Source organism: Loa loa (assembly GCF_000183805.2).
Source record: "Loa loa unplaced genomic scaffold supercont3.159, whole genome shotgun sequence".
Taxonomy (NCBI): Eukaryota; Metazoa; Nematoda; class Chromadorea; order Rhabditida; family Onchocercidae; genus Loa; species Loa loa.
The window spans coordinates 82,024-84,776 of record NW_018108339.1 but is presented as its reverse complement, the minus strand read 5'-3'; the positions used below and the strand labels follow the sequence as shown (position 1 = coordinate 84,776).

Genomic DNA, 2,753 nt, shown 5'->3' with positions numbered 1-2,753 from the left:
ACTGCCAATCGTATTTGCAGGAATTTTGGATTGTTTATTATGCTGTCACTCGTTATCACCAAATATTTGATTGCTTTAATGATAATGTAAGTTAAATTGCTTGTTGTTATCATATCATTATTCTGTTCACATGCCTGTTAATGTATTCTTTCATTTTCAGTGCAGTATTATCAATTGAAACGAATGCACAGGCGGTGGCTTTTAATCCTGTTTCATTCGTTAATAGGATGGGCGTAGGTGAGCAGGTAAGTTTCATACCTCTTATTTGTTTCAAACAAATCTTAAACATATTATATTAATATATTAGGCATTAATGTTCATTTAAGCATCAACTTTCAGTGCATTTTACCCGCTTTTGATGAACGCATTTTTTTCAATAAGAATTAATTATAAATTTAAGTTAGTGGCCGGCAGAGGTAACACAATACGGACAGTCACTTTTGATGGAAGTGATCGACGCACAAGTCAACCTAGTCAACCTCCTCAAACTCCCTCTAACCAGGGGTTAAATGCACTTCAAACTGCTCTTGCGGGTTTCCTTCTGGGGTCAGTGTATGGTAGAGGCTCCCCATATTATCCTTCATATGGTTATTATTATCCATACTTTGGTTACTCTCCTTATTCCTACGGTTACTTTCCCTATTACTATTATTATTATGGATAATTGTCCCATTTTTTCCAAATGTCTTTGTATTATTATGCAAACTTCAAATTTTAAAAATTATGCAAAACTTTGTTCAACATTCTATTCTATGTCAAACTAATAAATAGATTGTGAATTGAATCAATGCTAAAAATATATTGAAAGTCTATGCGGGCATCGTCATCAAAGTCATCCACGGCTTTGTCATAATTTGTAGTACCTATAGTGATCGATAACTCATGGATTGAAAGGAATAAATGAATAGAGTAGTGATTAACTAATTTCGATACCAATTACTCGTTGAATTATTGAAATGATGTACTGAATAGGGAATTAAATAACAACAAGTTTCTTGAAGTATAATAATTCTAAACTCGCATCTTCAAAATTCCTTAAAACTTTTTACCAAAAAGGCTAAACGTGCAGGACAGTACGTGTTAAAAATAGAATAAATCTTTGGAACAATATGCGAATGATATACAGATCGGTTCTTGTTTTTTATTTCCTTTATACAGTCAAGTGTTGCTGTTAACTGATATGATTTGTTGATGTTTATCATTTCAAAGTGCCTTTTCCGTCAATTAAAATTGATTTAATGAATGGCTTAATTAATAAGCTAAAAAATGGGTCGTTGGAAGGAAGATAAAGTCTGAAAATACAAAAATAAGAACAACATATTTCTGTTACCGTGCTTTTTTATGTCTTTTCCCTAGTTAATAATAAACGTAACCAACTTTTTGAAACAATACAACATTGATAATATTTACGAAGTTATTGGGCTAATCAAGAACATATATTTCTTGCTTGACCAATACATTAAGGGCATAATTTGACAGATAGTTTCAAAATTATTCCATTGCACAAATGGAGGGACGTACCTGGAGGAATCTGAAGCTCTTCAAGTGTCTGAAGGATGTTACAGTAACTGTTTGGATAGTAGTTCTCGTTCCTATAATGTATAAATGAAATGGAAATTTATAAGTCAATTTATATCCTTAAAATGATCCATATTAGCTCTACTCAGTCAATCAATATGTATTGAATAATTGATAATTGATCCGTGAAGAAAATGTCGTGACATTTCTAATATTTATTAATTTTATCCAAATTTGGAATAAAAAAATTTTTGAAAATATCTGTCTGATTTTACCAGTCGTTAAAATGATACCATTCCCTAAAATGAAAACAAGATACTTCATACTGTTGAAAATTTGGAATGATTAAATTATATGAAACGGTGGTAATGATTTTCATGATGATTTTGCTGTCACCTAGCTTTCATATACCAAAGATTACCTTCGAATACCTAAAAAGAAAGTAACAAAACATGTTTCAGTTTTTGTTTGAATTCAGGCCAAAACATTTCGCTTTTTTTAGAAATTTCGTCTTTTCATTACATCAGTTCATATAGGATAATTGAATGGATAAATTGAACTGGCACAATCAGGAAATAGCAAAGTTTAAAGGGAGGAAAAATACAACGGGGCATCTCAACTTGGTTTTAATGCAGTAATATCTCTTTTCTGAATTCCATAATTCCATTGGGAAAGAATTACAGGAATATTTCGAGATCAATGTGGATATCACGTCATATCTATACCAGATTACTCAGCCTAGTTATTAATCTTGTCCACAAATAGTTTACTTGGTTTAATTTAAAAATATGAAACATTCATATTTTTAAATTCTAAATTTGACTAGAGGTCATTACCATAACTGAGCCACGTTATGGTTAATATCATTTCATAAGTTTAAACTGAAAAGTGGCAGTAAGTTCATGGCTAAAAGATTGCAGAGTAGCACACCGGAGGTGTGCTTCCAAATCAAACCTGACAAATCAAAAGCTTTTATTTCAATTTTTCCCACAGAAGTTTGATTTTGAGTTACAACTTTCCCCAATTTTGCCAACTTTCAGGAACTGTTTCAGTCTGCTTACTGACTAAAACTTACCTTTCAATCTTTGGTCTTGATGCTTTGGTAAGTCTCTTTCAATAATTACTTGTAAACTTGTTTGTTCTGGATTTTCCCCCAACTGCAGTTGCCTGAGTAATCTCTCTATATTTTCGATTGTTGTTTTACATTCACGATCATTTTTTCTGATAGAAAAGAT

At 31.6% G+C, this 2,753-nt stretch overlaps 1 protein-coding gene across 1 annotated transcript; it reads left to right on the top strand.

Moving 5' to 3' along the window:
- Positions 1 to 140: 140 nt before the first annotated feature.
- On the top strand, positions 141 to 664 carry LOAG_10188 (hypothetical protein; the record flags this gene model as incomplete). The annotated part of the gene is made up of 2 exons (XM_003145715.2): positions 141 to 245; positions 401 to 664. 2 exons carry the CDS (start codon positions 141 to 143, stop codon positions 662 to 664), a joined length of 369 nt encoding a protein of 122 aa, XP_003145763.2.
- Between the last annotated feature and the right edge of the window lie 2,089 nt (positions 665 to 2,753).